Raw genomic sequence first — 17,671 nt, 5'->3', positions numbered from 1 at the left:
TGGCTCAGCACTTAAGAGCAATGACTGCTCTTCCAGAGGACCTGGGTTCAAGTCCCAGCACCCACATGGCAGCAGCTTACAGCCATCTGTAACTCCAGTACCAAGGGATCCAACACCCTTTTCTGGTCTCCATAGGCACCAGGCACAAATGTGGTGCACAGATAACATGTATACTGGCAAAATACCCATACACATGAAGTAAAAATAAAGGTAAGGAAAAATTTTAAACTTGAACTATAAAGGGATGTGTTTCTATGTATTCCCTAGTGCATTTTTTTAAACCTCTACATGATATAAAGACCAATTTTCATTGCTGAACTGCCTTCTTGCACAGCAAGCAGTTATTTCTGTAGAGGAGATAAGATCTGCATAAATCTTAAACAAAGCATTTATTCAAGAAACTTGATTTGGGTTGAGCAGTGTCGCATGCCTTTAATCCCAGCACTTGGGAGGCAGAGGCAGGAGGATCTATGTGAGTTTAATGCCAGCCTGGTAAAGACAGGCTCCAAAGCTACACAGGGAAACCCTGTCTCGAAAATAGAAAAAAAAAAGAAAAGAAAGAAACTTGATTTGACACTTATAAATGAACTATCCTTGGATTTTGGAGAAATATTTTAGAAAAGTACAAGGGAGGGTCAAAGTGTCTTTTTTCTTTCTTTTTTTTAGAAAAATATAATGTATATAATACATTAGAAACTACACAAACCCTATGTTTTTCATTGATTGTGAAGGCACAACTTTAACATAATTAAAAGGAAATGCATTTTCGCCATGTATAATGAATTTTACCAGCTCATAAAAATATATGGATTGGCAAACATCATTGCAAATGTTTCCAATTTTCAGTTCAAATTTTGATTTCAAACTTTCTGGGCATGGTGTTTCCCAGTTATAGTCCTCAAACATTTGCGAGACGGAGGCAGGAGGACAATGAGTTCTAGTACTGACTCTGTCTCCAACAGCAAAAAAGAAAAAAAAAAGGGGGGGGCGGGGGATGGAGTGGGGGTGGGCAAATTCTATTTGTAAAAAAATCAATAGCACATCGTTGAAGGTCCACGTTATTACTGCTGCACAGCCTGCTCACCAGTGGTCCCTGGGCTCTCTTCATTTGTTGAATAGTCCAGGTGCTCCATCACCTAGGCATAAAGAAAAGATATCAGAAAATGCAAATGTTAAAATTCCCTTCCACTCCTCATTAACTTGGCAAAAGTATTCTGGTTTTGTGTGATGTTTGTGTGTGTGTGTGTTTGCATGTGTACGTCTGGGTAAACAGGCATGTGTATGCGCACGCGTGTGGCTGACCAGATGCTGACCAGAGAGTTCCAGGGGTCTGTCCATCTCCACAACCCGTACCCACTGACCTTAGCTTTCTTTTCTTTTTCTTTTCTTTTTTTGAGATAGTCTCACTTAAGTAGTCCTAGGTAGCCTGAAACTAACAGAGATCCACATGCCTCCGCCTCCAGAGTGCTGGGATTAAGAGATAAGTGCCACTAAGCCTGAGCCCTTCCACGTGGCTTTTGAAAAAAAAATTTTTTTAAAATTTTAATTATGTAGCTTTGCAGCCTGTCCTGGCTCTTGTAGACCAGGCTGGCCTTGAATTCACAGACTACCTCCCAAGTGCTGGGATTAAAGGCATGAGCCACCATTGCCTGGCCCACGTGGGTTTTTTAAATGAGTTCTGGGCACCTGAATTCGCACGTCATGCCTACTCAGGAAGCACTTTACAATTGAGCTATCTCCCCACCCACGCCCTTTTTCCTTTTGTTGAAAATAATTATTTTCCCATACAATATATCATGATTGCAGTTTCTCCTCCCAGTTCCTCCCCTTCCCCCTCCCCTCTGGATCCAACTGAGCTAGTCATCCCATGCCCCCTTTTTTAAATCCCAGCACTCAGGACGTAGGTCAATCTTTGTGAGTTCGAAGCCAGCCTGATCAAAACAGTAAATTGCAGGACAGCCAGAGTTACATAGAGAGACCTTATCTCAAAACCCAAAAAGAGTAATCTTGGGGCAAGAGAGAGATGGCTCAGAGACGAAGGGCACTCTTAGTCTGGTCAGCACCCACTCTGGTGAAATAAGAACTGCATGTAATTCTGGCCCCAGGAGGATCAATTGCCTGTGGCCACCATACGTGTACTAATGTGTATATGCCCACATACATACACATAATTAAAAATAATAAAAGTAAACCTTAAAACACAAGTGACCTTATGGAACCAAGTATTCCTTTTGGACCACTGTTTAGGTCAACATCATGTTTAACTTCTCAGAAGGATGTATTATAAGACTTGCGGTCCGTATGAATATTGTATTTTCGGGATCTTCCATTTGTCTCTATTTCCCAGTGTGAAATACAAACTGCCCTTTGTAGCAGCAGGAATTCCACTTCAAAAGAAGACGGAGGCAGTGTGCAGTTGTGTAAGTGCAAAGTTAAAAACGGTTCCAGAAGTTAGTGTGAAAATCCCTGCTGGCTCTGCAACCTTGCAACCTTGTTAAGATAATGTAAGAATAACATAGAAAGCTGCTCCTTATTCCAGCACTTAAGAGGCAGAGGAAGTCAGATCTCTATATGAATTTCAGACCACTCTAGTCTACAGCAAGTTCTAGGCATGCCAACATTACACAGCAAATCTCGAGACACACAGGCACACACACACTCATACTCCTCGCAAAACAAGCAAACAAAATCAACAAAACCCTACCACCACCCAAGCTAGTAAAAGAATGATACATGAACATTTGGAAATATTACACAACAAAAACTCCTCCTAATAAAAATGCAAACAAGAGCACTTAAAACACCTGAAAACAAAGCTGGGCGGTGGTGGCGCACGCCTTTAATCCCAGCACTTGGGGAGGCAGAGGCAGGCGGATCTCTGTGAGTTCGAGACCAGCCTGGGCTACAAGAGCTAGTTCCAGGACAGGCTCCAAAACCACAGAGAAACCCTGTCTCAAAAAACAAAAACAAAAAAACAAACAAACAACAAAAAAAAACACCTGAAAACAAACCAAAATGGGTTCACTAAAGAATGCTTTAAAGGCATTACAAGTGAGTATTTTACTTTAATTCTATGCATATTCTGTAAGAAAATTAAAATATTTGGAAATGCAAGAAAAAGGAAGTGTTAAATATTTCAAAACTTTTAAAACCATTATTTAGATAAAATTACTTAAAAATAGAAAATGTGATCTTTTTGTAAAAATTGTCAAAGACATTTAGACCAATTAATGACTAGATTTCAGTATCATTATACACATTTTCCTTCTTCATTATTGAGAATCAGAAAATGGAAAGGCCAGCAATATAAATGTTCTATGGTTTTTAAAGATTCTAAATAATTCACTTTTTTTTTTTTTGAAGAAGGAGGGATTGCTCCACATGGGATTTCTGGACTTGCCAAACAAGAGTGCCTCTAAGCTGGGGCTTTCAGCTGACAGGCACCTTCACCAATAGGAACACTTCCAGTAAAGCTCACCTGTCAGCAACCACAGTTATCAAAGGCCAGAGTCATTTACTCAGCCCTTTATCTGTCAAAGATAACACCTAGATTAAGGCAGTTTCATGTTCGTAACACTTCTAGGAGAAAAAAAATTCCAAGGATGGGAATCTAAAGGGATTGCTTAGCATATGGAAGCTCTAAGTTCCTTTTACAGCATCCCAAAAAGACACAATAAACTTCAATGAGTTTTTTAAAAGATAAAAGCCAATCAAGATAGGTAACACTAAGCATCCCATAACATGAGACATAAGGTGAAGTGGTGGAACAGTTCATTTTAATCACATTTACAATTATAGACATACACCTAGATACATTTATGTACGTGAAAATGGCCCTTTCTTCTGACAGAAGGCCGGAGCAGTGGGAGACCTGAAGCAGCCATGAGAAAGGACTGTAGGGGTGGGGAAGACACAAAGCTTCTCTTCTCTGTGATCTGTGTACCTGGCAACCATCCTAAGGGTAAGAGCTATGTACCCAGCATTATAACAGGCTTCTGTTTTCCTAATTCTTAGGTCTCACTCTGGGCTCTATAATTCCAGCCCTAAATATAGATATATTAATTAACCAGTCATGGTGTACACGGCTGTGATCCTGGCATGCAGGAAGTTGAGGCAGGAGGAGTCTGGGTTTCAGGAAGCCTAGACTACACAGTGAGACAAACTCCCCCCCTTTCAAAAACAAAGCTCAATAAACAACAACAAAACAATTTAAAAGTCTACTAATTGAAAATTTACCATTTCTACTTCCTATTCTTTAAGATTTCAGTAGCAACAATAAAGAAATGAACAGAACAAATGTGAAGATCAAGTACTTAGAAACTCAACAAATCAACATAGCCAATAAAATTAATTGGCAAAAATCAATATTTCACATTTGTAAACAGGCAATCTGTTTGAAAAAAATTGTCCTTTGAAACTGGGCCAGCAAAACTGGCATTTTCAAAGCTCTACTTGTTTAGAACTGCTCTCTGAAAACGGCTTAATAAACGGCTTAATAAACGGCTTAATACATTAACCTGAGTAACTGGAGCTCCTGCTCTCAAGCGGTCGCTCTAAGTAGCTTTGTAGCCCGACTCGTGACTTACAGCTTGTGACTTCTAAAAATAATTACAAGTACGAGTGACATTCGCAGACACACTGTTCACGGGACCTCAAGCCGGGAGCAGCAGAGTAAACAGCTTGTGGGGAGCTACGCACGGCTCTCTCTCGCTGCACTTGATTTCCTATGAGAAAGACGAAGTACCACCCCGCAGTCCTTACACTCGACTTCATTTTTCTCCCTAAGGAAAAAGTCATTTGTTCACTCTACATTAATTAGAACTATGGCTTCAAATAAAGTCAGAAGAACGAAACTGAATACTGGAACTCTAGAAGTATCCAGAAAAATGTCATAAAAGAAACTGAACTAGCCCCGAGGCTATAGAAAAGAATTTGTAACTGATTTTTTCCAAATTCATATTATTTTAATGAAACTGTAGAAAAAAAGACTTACTTCATTTGATGAAAAGTTTACAAAAGAGGGAGAAAGATTCCAAACTAAGTACTACAGCACTTAGGTGTTGTCTGCATTTCATGCTACCAGGGCCTTTAAAAATAGGATATGATGCCCAGGCGTTGGTGGTGCACACCTTTAATCCCAGCACTTGGAAGTCAAAGGCAGGCGGATCTCTGTAAATTCAAGGCCAGTCTGGTCTACAAGAGTTAGTTCTGGGGCTGGAGAGACAGCTCAGTGGTTAAGAGCACCGCCTGCTCATCTAAAGCTTCTGAGTTCAATTCCCAGCAACCACACGTGGCTTACAACCATCTGTAATGAGATCTGTTGCCCTCTTCTGGCCTGCAGGCATGCATGTAGGCAGAATACTGTAATACAATAAATAAATTTAAAAAAAAAAGTGTTTCAGATTTTGAAAATTTTTGGCATATTTGCCTATCCATAAATGATGTTTTGTGGAGAGGATGCAAACATGAGTTAGAATCCACGATGGGGATCAAAGACATGGCAACAGGAACAGCTGAGAGCTCGCATCTTTGTTTGTTTGTTTTTTTTTTTCTGAGACGGGGGTTTCTCTGTAGCTTTTGGAGCCTGTCCTGGAACTAGCTCTGGTAGTAGGCCCAGGCTGGCTTCAAACTCACTGAGATCTGCCTGCCTCTGGCTCCCAAGTGCTGGGATTAAAGGCGTGCACCACCACCGCCTGGCCTCCAGCCCCACTATTGTATTTCTTGTTTGAAAAATACAAAAACGAGGGCTGGAGAGATGGCTCAGTGGTTAAGAGCACTTGCTGCTCTTTCTTCTAGAACACCCTGAGTTTGGTTCCTAGTATGAACCTGTAACTCCTCCTTCAAGGAATCTTCTAGCCTCTACAGGCACATCTCCACTGAGCATAAATAAACTTTTGTTTGTTTGGTTTTTTTTGTTTTGTTTTGTTTTGTTTTGTTTTTCAAGACAGGGTTTCTCTGTGGTTTTAGAGCCTGTCCTGGAACTAGCTCTGTAGACCAGGCTGGCCTCGAACTCACAGAGATCCGCCTGCCTCTGCCTCCCGAGTGCTGGGATTAAAGGCGTGCACCACCATCGCCCGGCCTGTAAAACTTTTTAAATAAAAATACAAATACAAGCTGAAGCATGCTAGCAGACTCTTATAATCCGGCATGCGGGAGTAAGGCAGGAGGACTGCTGAGAGCCCAAGGGCAGTGGGCACTACACTGGAGTTAACACAGTCCAGACCTCTGCGTAGGCTCTGCCTTAAAAGACTCAAAACCTAAACCCAAACCAACCAATAAACATATATTACTTAATAATTAAAACAGGCAGAAAGAAATTACTGAAGTAAAAAAAAAGAGCCTATAGACAGACTTTCAGACCATTAACTGCCAATGACATTAACTTATGTTACCTCGCAGAACAAGAAGGCCAGATGTGCGCTGATGAACATCTTTTCATATCAATTCTACCATTTCCCAGAAAATCCCTTAAGAAATGTCTGGGTAAAAATAATAAAGAATAGCAGCAAACATATTTTTTGTTTTGTCTTTTTTTTTTTTTGAGACAAGGTTTCTCTGTGTAGCCCTGGCTGTCCTGGAACTCACTCTGTAGACCAGGCTGGCCTCCAACTCAGAGATGCACCTGCCTCTCCCTCCCAACTGTGGGGATTAAAGGCGTGCTCCATCATCACCACCCAGTGAATATTAATACACAGCCAGCAAAAGATTTTTTTACAAGAAATTATAAATGAAATACATAAAAATAATGAGAAAGGGAAGCCAGGACCCGCTGACAGGATCACCTAGCTGTCCAGCCATGCCTCTACAGAAGACAGAAGGATGTTCACTACCCTCGTGAGGTGGTATGAAAAAGAATGACCCCCAAAGACTCATGTGTTTGAATGCTTGGCCCATAGGGAGTGGCACTATTAGGAGGTGTGGCCTTGTTGGACAAAGTGTGGCCTTGTTGGAGGAAGGGTGCCACTGTGGGGCAGGCTTTGAAGTCTCCTATGCTCAAGCCATGCCCAGTGTGGCAAACAGTTTCCTGCTGCCTGTGGAACAAGAGGTAGAACTCTCAGCTCCATCGCCAGCACCATGACTGCGTGCACGCTGTTATGCTTCGCCATGACGATAATGGAATGACTGCGTGCACGCTATTATGCTTCGCCATGACGATAATGGAATGACTGCGTGCACGCTGTTATGCTTCTCGCCATGAAGACAATGGACTAAACCTTTGAAGCTGTAATCCAGCCATAAATTAAATGTTTCCTTTATAAGAGTTGCCATATTCATGGTGTCTCTCATGGCAATAGAACCCTAACTAAGGAAGGGTCCTTCATCCATACTCAACACTAGAGTTCCCCTAAGCTCCATTCAGGTCTCAGAATGTGCCAGCTTTCTTCCCTTGGAACTTCTGAAGACATGGTTCCTTTAAGATGAACATACAGCCCAATTTTAAGTGAGATTTAACAGTTTTTAGAAGCCCTTCTCCAAATCACCCATTAACTTGTCCTGTCCTTGGCCTTAGATGTCCCATCCCTAGGTACCAGGACCCTTTGCCGTTATCAACGCATTCATCACACTTTATTGCTGACGACTCTGTTTGCATTTCTTAGCAAGTTTCACAAGGCAGCAAGAGGAGGCCTGCTGCTAACCTGCTCATCCTGAAAAGTCAGTGTTTGAGATCATCCTTAGCCCAGAGAATCAGTCAATACAGTCATTAAATGCATAAATATGAAACTATTAAGAAGGGTAAAAAGCCATTTTGAGGATAAGACATTCAAAAGTTAGTAGTAGTTTAGGACACAAGGAACTTGCAGTGTTTGAAGTTGACCTTGAATTCCTCAATCTCCAGTCTCCATCTCCCAAGGGTTGGGATTACAGGTGTGGGCCACCATACATGACTCAATACTCTTATTTAAACACACACACCATATGGGAGCTCTAGGTTTGATCTCCAGCATTAGGGAAAAACTGATGTGGGTCATCTTCATGGAAAAATTATCAGCTATTTTACTAGTTTAATGAAGGACTTGTGACCATAAATACCTTTTGTATACATTAAGACAGACAAAGCCAACAGCACTGATAAACAGGCAAGGTAGGTATTATTATTATCTTATATAAATCTCAAAAAGAAATCCAATATGTACCAGAAAGAACTCTAAACCAGCACCTTTTCCAGTTATAGAAGCCTGTAATATGACGTTGGCTATCTCCTTAAACACTACGGGAGATGCCATGAGCCACCTGAACTGTTTCTCTGGTACGAGCATTTGCAGCCCCCCTGCTCCCAGTGCCGCTCTGCTCATGTGACTACTGACACACAGCCATGAGGGCAGATGGAGGGACAGTTCACTTCACTGGAATGAATCAGAAATAACTGCTTTACAAAGTGCCTCTGGGAAGGAAGGGCCGGTGCCATGGCCTAACTGAGTAGGGGAGGGCTTCTCAACTCTCCAATTTCAGTGCAAACCAACTTGTCTGGATTCCCAAGAACATTTAGGAAAGAAAAAGAAAGAAAGAAAGCGGGGGGCTACTTCTATTAAAAAAAATAAATAGACTCTGAAATTATAATTTTCCTTGTTATAGGAATTTTGAAGAAGGAAACATCTTGATCCATTAAAGTCTGACACGAGTACCCAACTGATGTGGAAAAGAACACGTATTTTCATTTCAAAACTTAGGTCTCTTACTATCAACTTTACTGTCAGTTTCAAAATTCACCATTTATTTGACATAGTTGCGTCTCGCAGGGCGTTTATGGTATCTGAACGCATGATGCAGCGCTCTGAGTTCCCAATGTCCTGCCACGGTAACATGACAGGGCTGCAGCGTTCACTTGCAGTGGGCACCAAGAACCCGTGCCACAGCAGGCAGATGCCAACAGGGGTGAACAGGAAGAGCTCGGGGTATCCTGGGGTTACATAAATTTCTGACACGGAAAGATTTGCTATATGGGCTACAGCATAGCGGCCAGTGGATTATAAAGTGTAAGCACATACCTGATAGTTGCTACCTTTCCAGAACTTTTTCATCTCCTTACGACTCCAAGCAACGACTGAGGCAGTAATAAGTGTACAAGGTACTAAATAGAGGAGAGCAGGCTGCCCCTTCTTCATCAGCACAAGGACAACAAATGTAATTATCATGCCAACGGCATAGGCTGTGGGAAACAGAAGCAAGGTCAGTTTTACATGCTTCTAGGAGTGGCTTCTTCCTTCCCCATTAAAATACTAGTTTCCAAATATTTCTGACGATATCTTTAAACAAGGCCCATTTTTCATTATGTAGTTGTATCTGTGTCTGCATGTGGATTTGTGATGGTGAGTGCAGGCTCCTGCAGGCTCTTGCGGCTAGAGGGGCTGCGGGCACTAGCATTGGTGGTAGAGGCAGATGAGCCTCCTGCCAGGGGTGCTGTGATGTGGGAGTGATTTCTTATTAATAAAGAAACTGCCTAGGCCCATTTGATAGGCCAACCCTTAGGTGGGTGGAGAAAACAGAACAGAATTCTGGGAGAAAGAAGCTGAGTCAAGGAGTCGCCATGATTCTCCTGCTCCAGACAGACGCAGGTTAAGATCCTCCCTGGTAAGCCAGCTCGTGGGCTACACAGAATATTAGAAATGGGTTAGAACAATATGTAAGAGCTAGCCAATAAGAAGCTGGAACTAGCCGGGCCAGGCAGTGTTTGAAAGAATACAGTTTCCGTGTAATTATTTCGGGGCATCACCTAGCCATGCGGGCGGCCGGGTGCCGGGGACGCAGCCTTGCCGCTCCTAATGCAACAGTGCTGGGTTTTTACAGTTGCCTGCCATGACAGCTCCAAGTGGGTCTGATGCCTCTGGCCTCTTGGGGCACTGCACTGGCCAGAGGCACACATATACATATAATTAGAAAGAAACCAAATCTTACAGACTGCAGACTTCCTTAACAAGTACATACCAAACATTATTTAGACATTCCCCACTGATCCGGGGTGTCATATGAATGCATGCTCTCAAGACTGCTGAAACTGCAAACACCTTTACAGGCAATGTAGTCAGTCTGGCTACATAATGTAAAGCTGAGATGATGGAAGAAGATCGGGGAGGTTGAGTGAGCGGCCCACAGTCACACAGCAGAACTGACAAATACTCCTATCACTGCCTTTTGATGAGCATTCTTGACTCCATCATGTTGACCAGGATGTGCACCATGTGCATGCATGGTGCCCTCAGAGGTCAGAAACAGGAGTCAGATACCCAGGATACGCGGTTACAAACAACTGTGAGACACCAAGTAGAAGCTGGGATTTGAACCTGGGTCCTCTGCAAGAACGACATGTCCTCTTAAGTGCTATGTTGACTCTTCAGTCCTACACTTCACTGTTTAAAATCATAAAGTAACTGGACTGTCCTTACAGGTTATTTGAACGGGCTTTGGTTTACATATAACTGCTAAAGCAAGTGCTCTATCAACTTTTACTAGATTTGCTGTTTAATTTATTTCCGTGTTTTTAAGTGGTACTTAGCCACGTGGTGGTGGCACACACCTTTAATCCCAGCACTAGGGAAGCAAAAGCAGACAGATCTCTGAGTTCGAGGCCTGGCTAGTCAGCAGAGTGAGTTCCAGGAAAGCCAGGGCTACACAGAGAAACCCTGTCTCAGGAAAAAAGGAAAAAAAAAAAAAAGTGGTACTTATTGAAAGGGAAAGTATCAGCACAGGACCCCCAAGGCCAAGTCTTCAGCACAAAGGAGATTTATCTGTCCCAGAGGGACAAAGGACTGCCTCTGGATAGAGAGAGTAGACAGATGTGGCCCACGGGCAAATAAATGGTGGTGTATAAAGGTAAATGGGGAAACCCTGTGTTAGGATGAGGTGTTTAATTTTGATTGGACAGGTGAATTAAGTGAGCCAAAGGGGGCTTTTGATTGCTGGAATTCAATACTTTGATAGGTGAACCTTGGTAGTCAGCCTCAGGAGGAAGAAGTGGGGCTAACTTTAGGAATGTAATATAACCGTTTGTTGTTGTATTGTGTTGTTTTGTTTTTTAAGCAGGAATGGGAAGAAGGGCAAGGCCTGCCAGAGCCATGCTCACCGTGCTCAAGTTGGCCAGAATCTCTTCACTTAGCTCCCCACCACAATTTAGCTCATATTGTTAGTAACTACTTTTGGAGACATATTTCTGTGTGAGCCTTTAACATTTACTATTTAATTACTTATCTGTATTTATGTATTTATTTATTGAATCAGGGTCTCACATATTCAAGAATGGCCTCAGACTGCTGTAGCTGAGGATGATCCTTAATTCCTGGTCCTCCTGCCTCTATCAGCCAAATGTTGACATTACAGGCACATGCCGTCACACTGGTGTATGTGGAGCTGGGGGGCCACGCCTAAGGAACTGCACATGCTGGGCAGTTACTCCACCAACTGAGTTACTCCCACAGCCTGACATCTGCTTTCATAATTTAATATTTAAATACTATTTTATAGCTTTATGCTTTAGGGTTATGCACATGATCCATAACACTTCATGTAAAAGTCATAAAAAGAGGGAAATAGACTATTACTTTTAGCCCTTTAGCTTTTTCTCCATACAATATAATGCAACACAATAAAAAGAAACGAATTTTACCAATTGTGGATGAAATATAGTATATAGAAGAAGAACCAGTCTGAACATCGAATCTTCTACAATATGCAATCAAAAGGCCTAAAAGAAAATCCATATTATTTTCTTAAAACAGTAATGGCACTACAAATTCAACTGTTATAATGGGAAACAATACCGGTTGAATTTCACTCTTTTTTTGGACTACGAGAGTATTAAAATATCTTAAATCATGAACCAACTTTCATATGTTTATTTTAAAAAACTTGGTACCACACTTTAGACAATTCCCTTAATTTGTCCAAATAAACAGTATTTGAAAAACATGACCTTTATTAGCTACTCAATATTCCATATCAGAGAGAAAATATTTTTATGTTTCATTAATATACACATATTGAAAGACAATGAAGTTACATGAAATCTTCCACTCAACAAAGGAAGCAATCAACAGAACGAGAAAAGAGCCTGTGAAATGGGAATATCTGCAAACACAACTGATAGGGCTAATATCTAACACATGCAAGGATCCCAAACAAGCCAACAGTAAGAAAAACCAACCCAATGAGAAAATGGGAAAAGGACTACATCAGTATTTCCTGGATTTGCCTAGTAGGCCTGAGGCCCTAACAACAAATAACAAAAAATGAAAAGCAGGCTATGCATGGTGGCATAAGCTTGTAATTTAAGGATTTAGGAGACAGAGACAGGAGGATCATGAGATTGAGTCCAGCTTGGGCTACACAGCAAAGACTGTCTTAACACACAATTCTATGACGTGAGTCAGCAATACCACTACTGGGCAAAAACCCAAAGGAAGTGAAATTAGTATGGTAAAAAGACATGTTCAATATTCAGAACAGCCAAGACGTGAAGTCAATCTCAGTGATTACTAATAAATGAATGGATAAAGAAAATGCAGTACATATACAAAATCAAGTATTACTCCTCTTTGAAAAAGGAAACTGGGCTGCAGGGATGGCTCGGTGGACAAAAGGCTGGTTATCTCACTGTCCTGAGTGTGGATTCCTGCACCAACACGTGATAGCATGTTTGCCCCCTCCGTACCAGGGGAAGGAGACAGGTGAATCCCTGCCTCTCAAAGGCTGCCCAGGCTAGCTGAATCAGCGAGCTTCATGTCCAGTGAGGAATGCTATCTCAAAAATTAAGATTGAGTTGGAGAAATGGCTCAGCTGTTATGAGCACTGGCTGCTCTTCCAGGGTACCTAGGGTTCAGCATCCACATAGTGGCTCACAGCCATTTGTAACTCCAGTTCTAGGGAATCTGATACTCTCTCCTGACCTCCACAGGCACTGCACACATGTGGTACAGACTCACACGCAGGCAAAATACTCATAGGCACAATAAATAAAATACAAATTTTAAAGAGCCAGGTATAGTGGTGCACAAACTTTAATCACTCAGGAGGCAGAGGCAGGAAACATTCTTTGAGTTCAAGGCCAGCCTGGTCTACGGAGTGAGTTTCCCAACAGCTAGAGCTGTGTAGAGAGACCCTGTCTCAAAAAAGAAAGGAAGGAAGGAAGGAAGGAAGGAAGGAAGGAAGGAAGGAAGGAAGGAAGGAAGGAAGGAAGGAAGGAAGGAAAAAAGTGGAGAGTAAGGGACATCAATCTCTGGCTCCCCCCACACACACGGGTTGGGGAAGAAAAGGGGGAAGAGAAGAACAGAAATAAGAAAGAACATGAAAATCCTGCCCATTTGTGGTAAAAGCACTGTGATAAATCTGGTGGACACTCTATTAAGCAACAACAGCCAGCCATAGACAAACAAATACTGCCAGGCAGTGTGGTACATCCTTTATCCCAGTGCTGGGGAGGCACAGGCAAGTCATCTCCAACAGGCTCCAAAGCTACCGGGAGAAACCCTGTCTCAAAAAAAACAAAACAAATCAACAAGAGTTGTGGATGGTTCTCAGTGGCTCAGTAGCAGAGCTCTGGCCTAGAACGTGTGAGATGCTGGGTTCAATTCCCAGGATGGAAAAAGAAAAAAGGACAAACAAGTACTGTATTATCTCACTTGTAAGTAAAACTTCAAAGAGCTGAACTCATGGAAGTAGAATAAAATGGTGGGAGTGAGGAATGTTTGAGGAAAGAAATACTGACCAAAGGATACAAAGTTCACTCAGATAGAAGTAAATTCCAGAGACTCATCAAACAGCTCATTGATGGTAGTTAATAGCAGGATATTATCTGGAAACCCGCTGAGTGCATCTCAAGTGTTCTCATGACAGACAAAGTGAGGTATTGCACGTCAATCAGATTGTCATTCAACACTGTGCACACATTTAGAAAATATGTTATATGTAATAAAATAGATAATTTTATTTTTCAATTTTTAAAAAATGAATAAATACACATGGGTTTAAAATATATTGGAAATACATAAAAAGAGATAATTTTAGAAGATATTTAGAAGAATGATTTAAGGGTTTTTTTTGTTTTGTTTTGTTTTTTTCTTTTTCAAGACAGAGTTTCTCTGTGTAGCCCTGGCTGTCCAGGAACTTGCTCTGTAGACCAGGCTGGCATTAAACTCACAGAGATCCGCCTGCCTCTGCCTTCTATCAGTGTGTGCCACCACAACCAGCATCTAAGTTTTAATGCAAGTAATTTCATTTAAAAACTATTTCTTTCATGAGTTTGAATGCTTTTCCTGCATGTCTGTGTGAGCACCGTGTGTGCCTGCTGCCTTTCAGAGGAAGGTATTCTAACCCCTGGAACTGGAGTCACAGAGCTGTGAGTAACCTTGTGGGTCCTGGGACTGAATCTGGGTCCTCTGCAAGAACAAGACCCTTAACTGCTGATGCCCAGCCCCAGTACTAAGAATTTTAAAAAAACCAATGAAATAGCCAGGTGGTAGTGGCGCAGGCCTTTAATACCAGCACTTGAGAGGCAGAGGCAGGTGGATCTCTGTCAGTTCGAGACCAGCCTGGTCTACAAGAGCTAGTTCCACAACAGGCTCCCAAACTACAGAGAAACCCTATCTAGAAAAAGAAAATAAATAAATAAATAAACAAACAAACCAAAATATAAGCTCTCATTTGTACATGCAAATAAGCAGGAACAGCTCAATACCCATTTTTTAGAAGAAACTTGTTGAGCATCACCAAAGAAGATATCTCGTAATGTACATATTAACTAAGTATTTTTTAGCTATCCACCTCCAGGGTCTGTTCAGGTGAGGGCACTTGCTCCACCCATCTATAGCTCCCCCATATCTAGCCTAGATCTCACATCTAGTGTCCTTCCCGGCCTAGTCAGCCACTCCTGCTATGCTTCTCTCTACCTCTAGGTTTTCAACAGGTCCCTGTCTGCCCCCAATCTGCAGGCTACTGTGATCCATTTCCTAATCAATTATCTTTAACTATAAAGCTATGTAAGCTAGGGTTCTGGTGTTCCTTTCTGTCAATGGTACCTTGCTGACATCACTAAGGCACTTCCTAAACTTTGGAAAGCAACTGTGTTACTATAGCCAGCTTTTGGAGAGGATCACAAAATACGTTCTACAGGAAAAGGTTAAATGGATCCTTGCTGTTTCAAGATACTTTTCAGCTAGCAGACATTTCACTTTGGCTGTTTTGAGCGGTGATTTCTCTTTTACCCTACAAAAGACATTTTCTTTTACCTTTGTCATTGATCCCAGTTCAAATGACAGTCAAAAAAATGCAGAGCCTTGTAACTTTTAGCAGACGCTGTGAATACGACCCTTAAAACCATAAGTACAGTTTTGCTAAAATTATTATATTCACTTACCTGGTACAATAATATCTCCAAAACCCAATATTGAAACGGGCATGAAGCATACACTCATTACTGAGTAACAGATCAGCTTTGGCACCCTTATAAGTACTGGCAACTGTAAGAAAGAAAAGCAGAGAGGAGGGGGGAGGGCGGGGAGGCAGGAGAGGGAATGAGAGAGGGAGAGAGAAGAGAATGAGCCAATAAATCTCTTCCCAATCTCTCTAAGGAAGGGAAAGACTGAGTAGTAGTCGTTTTAATGTTTTTTAAACTGATTATTTAAAAGGAAACTTGGAATAAGAGGACATAAACATACAAACATACACATACATAATACATATATGCATTCTGTACAAAAAACTTAAAAGAATTAAGACATGTAGTTTTAGGAAATTAAATCCAACACATGGAGGATGAACAGTATTAATGCACTCCCCCCACAGCTAACCCTTTAATTTTTCTTTTCTTTTTACCAAGAATAGGACTCAGACCTTGATATGTTTCTTGTTTTGTTTTGGTCAATCTAGATTTTTCCCACCCAAAGAGTTTCCTCTCCAAGGGTATGATTTTAAAGTCCAATGAACTTATCTGAAAACAATCCTTACTTTCTCATGGGGAGCTGAGGGTTGAGCAGTGGCTTCCACAAAGTTTCCATCATTCTAGGATGAAACCCAAGTCAATAGGTATTTAATAATTTAGAATAACTAAGAAAAGGGCTATATTTGTGAGAAATAAGTTTTATAGTATGTTAACATGCACCCATGACCAATGAGTTACAGTAGGAAGGCAAAATTATGCAACAGACAGGCAGACACTGTGTGGACACCGCTGTCCACACCATCCCCACCTTTTCAGCGTTCTCGAAAGGCCCAGCTGCAAGTTCCACCATGATGCTCTCACCATTCTAAAGGGAGGAAGGTAAGAGATGGTTTTAGACATCTAAAGAAAACAACCTTCCACAATGAAGTATGATTGGCAGCCCATGGCACACAGTCTCCTGCCAGCTGAACACAGGCTATCAACTGCTTCCTTCTCAGCGTCTAGAGACAGCACAAACTGCAGTCATCTGAAACGAAACCCAGCTAGCACACCACTCTACTAGAGCTCAGTAATTATCAGACTGGCATGTATATCAAACACAGATTATTCAAGTGTATCTGGAGATCTGGATTATACTAGCTGACATCCAATATGGTAATAGATTATGAACTTTAAGTATTTTCATGGTTTTTTAACTATGTATACTATGGTTCTTATGGTTCTTAGTCATTTTCAACATCAAAAAAAGAGATACTAAAATCGTGTAAATTTAGCTTTCTACCAAATATAAGTAACCTTATTTGAAAAAATATGCATTTGACCTTCTGGGTATTTACCACAACAAAACTATGAAGCCAAATTTGAAAATACCCAACCTTATAGAATATGAGAGCCCGATTCCCATTCAATCCTGCCTCCTTCTTTTGTTCCAATCATAGCATTTTCCTGAGTGATAGGTAGTTAAGATCCTGTGTCTGCCGAAGTCTTTTCTGCCGGCTAGACAAGGTGTTCACTACCAAGTTTTCTCTTGTGGCCCAGTCTGCTTAAAGATAAAACTTTGAGATAGCAGGCTAAAAATGCACAGAGCACTCTTTTTGCTGTTGTTTTGAGGTAGCTAAGGATGACCCTGAACACCTGATCCTCCTGCCTCTGGGACCTCCCAAGCTCAGGGATACAGGCATGCACCAGTGCACTCAGCTGGAGGAATCTACTTTTATGTTTCATACAAAACAAAACATATCAGCAGACTAGGGAGAAAATGCATAAAGCTGAATTTTAGTGAAAGACAAAAATCAGGAATGAACATCTGATACACATTTTTAGTTACCTAATAAGAAAAAGCTTATGATCGTAAGAACAAAGGTGTCCAACTGAGAAGGTATTAAATGAACATTTACAAAAATGAGTTCCAAAGAGAACCTCCAGCTGTTTCTACTACAACAGATTGCTAGAAACTACAGGCCTACAATGACAAACAAAAAAGATTTTTAAAAAATGTCCTAATTGTAACAGTTTACCCCGTCCCTTTAAGAGACAAGCCCAACCCACCCCCACCCCGCTCTGCCTAGGCAAGCAGATCTTCCTATCTTCCTTCCACTTCCAGCCTGAGCTCCTCCCTTTCTGTCTCTCTCCCAAGAAGTAGCTTCTGCTTCTTTTCCTTTTCCCCACTTCTCCCCTTCCTCCTTCTTCCCCCCTCTGTTTCTCTTTCCCTCTCCTTCTCTCCTCTCCCTTCCCCCTTCCCTCCTCTTCTCTCTCTCTCTCTCTCTCTCTCTCTCTCTCTCTCTCTCTCTCTCTCTCTCTCTC

At 41.6% G+C, this 17,671-nt stretch overlaps 1 protein-coding gene across 4 annotated transcripts in view; it reads right to left on the bottom strand.

Moving 5' to 3' along the window:
- Positions 1-370: 370 nt before the first annotated feature.
- Sppl2a (signal peptide peptidase like 2A) overlaps positions 371-17,671 on the bottom strand; it is a 35,373-nt gene continuing 18,072 nt past the window's right edge. Inside the window, exons 11-16 of one of the 4 annotated variants that reach the window (XM_050131642.1) lie at positions 16,176-16,232; positions 15,934-15,987; positions 15,344-15,446; positions 11,600-11,677; positions 8,988-9,148; positions 371-1,136 (exon numbers count right to left, since the gene is read on the bottom strand). In XM_050131642.1, the coding sequence (XP_049987599.1) occupies positions 1,062-1,136; positions 8,988-9,148; positions 11,600-11,677; positions 15,344-15,446; positions 15,934-15,987; positions 16,176-16,232 (528 nt within the window). In that variant the 3' untranslated portion in view covers positions 371-1,061. Of the gene's footprint in view, positions 1,137-8,987; positions 9,149-11,599; positions 11,678-11,711; positions 13,459-15,343; positions 15,447-15,933; positions 15,988-16,175; positions 16,233-17,671 lie in introns of those variants that run through there. The other 3 variants (XM_050131653.1, XM_050131629.1, XM_050131636.1) reach the window with 3 other exon arrangements.

Source organism: Alexandromys fortis, unplaced genomic scaffold (genome assembly GCF_014885135.2).
Source record: "Alexandromys fortis isolate MF-2015 unplaced genomic scaffold, M_Fortis_MF-2015_v1.1 scaffold_6, whole genome shotgun sequence".
Taxonomy (NCBI): domain Eukaryota; kingdom Metazoa; phylum Chordata; class Mammalia; order Rodentia; family Cricetidae; genus Alexandromys; species Alexandromys fortis.
Note: the sequence above shows the minus strand (reverse complement) of the source record. Positions and strands in the feature narration are given on the sequence as shown.